At 32.6% G+C, this 3,573-nt stretch overlaps 1 protein-coding gene across 1 annotated transcript; it reads left to right on the forward strand.

The window, feature by feature from the left end:
- The first annotated feature begins 971 nt into the window (after window positions 1-971).
- On the forward strand, window positions 972-3,352 carry LOC139852795 (protein ALUMINUM SENSITIVE 3). The gene is made up of 3 exons (XM_071842126.1): window positions 972-1,461; window positions 1,543-1,788; window positions 2,792-3,352. Exons 1-3 carry the CDS (start codon window positions 1,228-1,230, stop codon window positions 3,104-3,106), a joined length of 795 nt encoding a protein of 264 aa, XP_071698227.1. The 5' UTR covers window positions 972-1,227; the 3' UTR covers window positions 3,107-3,352.
- Window positions 3,353-3,573: the final 221 nt, after the last annotated feature.

Raw genomic sequence — 3,573 nt, forward strand, 5'->3', positions numbered from 1 at the left:
CATGTTTATTCTCAGGTATGAAAGAAATCTTCCGCTGTGCATTTGCTCATATTAGAGATGTTACTTGGAGTCATTCATGACATATTTCAAAAGACGTTGCATTCGAGTCATCGAGTTCATCAAGATTATTATTAAGTCGATTATAGTTGGATATATTATGAAAGAGTATGCATGCCGTTAATTTTCAATGTAAATGAAAGTTTGTCTTTTAAAAACGAATGCAATGTTTGTAAAATGTATCATATAGAGGTCAAGTACCTCGCGATGTAATCAACTGTTGTGAATCGTTTATAATCGATATGGACTTCGTCCGGATAGATTAGGACGGGTCTCTACAATACCCAGGATCAAATTAAGTCATTAGCGAAACTAACATAAAGGATGGTAAAACCGTTGGGATTTTTAAGAATAATTCTAAACGTTTTCTTGTCCATATTCGTAAGAGAAATGGTATAATAATATTTAAACACCATTTATTTAACTCTATTATGGACAAAAAGCGTAAAAGAAGAAAAAAGGATCGTGAACAATGTAGATGGTTCGAGCATGCTATAATTACAAGGCTGATTGCGGGTTTGGAAGATGATGACAATGACGTTGTTAGGTTTCGTGGCTCATAGTTTTGGTTTATCTTTGAAGACTCTATGTATCATGTAGGTTTCGTTTTGTTTCGTAGCTCGTTGTGTTGTTTTGTTGGTGTTGTCTTCGTAGTCTTTTGTGTTTTTGTTTCGGGTTAGTTGGTCGTGTGTGTTGTCGGTGTCGTTTTTCGTCGTGTAGGTTGTTGTATTGGTAGGTCTATTTCTTGTATTGTGTTTGTGTTTTGTCTAGTTTCTTGCTAGTTTTTTATATACAAATTTCTTGCCAATCGGAAAAAAATAAAAAATAAAGTCATTAGCCCACTCTTGAAACTATATAAATTGTCAAATACAACAGATCATATTTAATTTCATATGAAATTTTTTGATCCAAAACTTTTTGTAAAATACATTAGAGACGGTGTACAATAAGACGGATGGAGTAATATATACGGACTAGTTGATAATGATACCTGCTTATTCTCTTCACTCTATTGATATAAACACGTCCTTATAATTTCTGAATCCTATGTCTAATGTCTAATATTATTATATAAATGCATATATGCATATATGCATATATAAGTGTGTATCTGAGGCACGCTTATTTATGTAAGTAAAGACATAATAATAAACTTGGAATATATCAATCATGGATTGGGAGTGGCTGTCGGAGTTCTTACAGGGGATGCTAAAACCGGCCGCCGCCACGGCGGTCGTGTTACTAGCCGCCGCTCTGTCGTATTTTCAAAAACTGAAATTAGAAGGAGAGATGATTTATTCAATTGTTAGAGCATTCATTCAGCTCTCAATTATTGGTTTTGTTCTTCAATTCATTTTTAATCAAAATAATGGGTGGTGGATCATACTTGCCTATCTTTTCATGGTAATATTTCTTTCTTCTGTTCAATTATAAATTTAAAACGATTTATTTATTTATATTTATTTATTTGTTTTTGTGATGTAGGTTTCAGTTGCAGGGTACACGGCTGGGCAACGAGCAAAACATGTACCTCATGGGAAATATATTGCCGGAGCTTCGATTTTAGTTGGGACGTCTATAACGATGTTGTTACTAGTTTTGCTAAATGTTTTTCCGTTTACGCCTCAATATATTATTCCGGTGGCCGGAATGATGGTTGGTAATGCGATGACGGTTACCGGAGTTACTATGAAAAGATTACGGGATGATATTCGGACACAGATGAGTTTGGTAAGTTTTAATATATGAATAAACTCTTGTATGTGATTATGATATTTTTGATATGAAATGTTTGATTTGGGTTACAATATATGTAAGAAAAGGTATATGAAGTATTCGGGTTTAAACCGTTTAATGCGAAAACTTAATCATATGAAAAAAAAAAAAAAAAAAAAAAAAAAAAAATTTTGATTTAAATTTGATTTTCAGTTATTTTCGTGCATACAAATATAATTCAGTTCTCGATTAACTTTTATAAACTCGATTAAATCGAAACTAAATTCAAACTCGAGTAAACTAATGATATATTTGATTATTAACGTATACAGGTCACAAATCGTTTTCAAAATTAAAAGTCAAAGTTCAAAATAGATTTTTTATGATTATTTTAATTAAATTATTAGTATGATTATTTTATATTTTAATTAAATTATTATTATTATGATTATTTTGATTTTTCGGTTTAACCAAAACCGAATCAGATTCGGTATTCGGTTTTGGTTTTGAATAAAAATGTATACATGTCGATTCTGTATTCGGGTTTGCTTCCAAATATTTTATAATCGAACAAATTGAGCAGAAAAAATCAAAAACGAACCTATGAACACTTTGATCAAACCTATGAACACTTCGATTAAAAAACTGGTGAAAACGAACACAAACGTTTATTGTGATTTAGTAAAGTGATGTGTAGTAATTAGTATGGAGTAATAATAATAAGTCTGTTTGTATTTTGTTATAGTTCTATTTGACTATGTGTATGTGTAATAATAATAAAGAGTCTATTAGTATTTTGTTTTCGTTCTATTTGACAATGTGTATGTGTAATATACTATACCCATTGTTCTGTTTCCAGTTGGCTGGTTAGGCGATTCAACTAAATTTAACAACCAAATGTTAAATTCAATGTCATTTTCAATCACTTATGGATTTATAATTTATGTTAATCTAGCCCAAAACATAACATTCAGTTATCGAATACTAACACAATATTTTATTTCCTTCATATGTGAAGGTTGAGACAGCATTAGCCCTTGGTGCTACACCGCGACAAGCGACACTTCATCAAGTAAAAAGGTCACTAGTCATTGCACTCTCACCGGTTCTCGACAACACGAAAACAGTGGGACTAATATCGCTTCCAGGAGCTATGACCGGACTTATTATGGGTGGAGCTTCCCCTGTTGAAGCCATACAACTTCAAATGGTGGTGATGAATATGCTAATTGGAGCTTCAACTATGAGTAGTATTATGTCAACTTACTTTTGTTGGCCTAATTTCTTCACAAAGGCTTATCAACTTGAAACAAAGGTCTTTTCTACCGAATAGTGGTTAGTTACTTAGGATTGGGTTGATATGTTTTTGTTCAACTCGAATGGTTATATGTTATCTCAAAGATAATTGAATGATTTTGCGTGTTGATGTAAGTTTAGTAACTTATAGGAGCGAATTGTTGGGTATTTTAAGCAAATTGTTAAGGGTAAATGGTTAAACGTTTACCCTTAAACAAATACAAATACAACTGCGATTGTTATGTACATACACGAGATGTTAAGACAAATAAATATTTATGATTGAGCAAATTATGATGTCACAAACAACAAACGAAAGAATTATATGTAATGATACCACAACCCGCATGCGCATTCCATACGTATGCGGGCACTCGCTAGCATGCGTACGCGTGTACCTTGTATGCGGTATGCGGCATGCGGTGATGTATCGAATGCCTTTGTTCCCGGTACGGCGGTTACTTGGTCATCAAGTCGATATCTTTTTCATAATTATATCCGTGA

The sequence above is a fragment of the Rutidosis leptorrhynchoides genome, chromosome 6 (genome assembly GCF_046630445.1).
Source record: "Rutidosis leptorrhynchoides isolate AG116_Rl617_1_P2 chromosome 6, CSIRO_AGI_Rlap_v1, whole genome shotgun sequence".
NCBI lineage: Eukaryota > Viridiplantae > Streptophyta > Magnoliopsida > Asterales > Asteraceae > Rutidosis > Rutidosis leptorrhynchoides.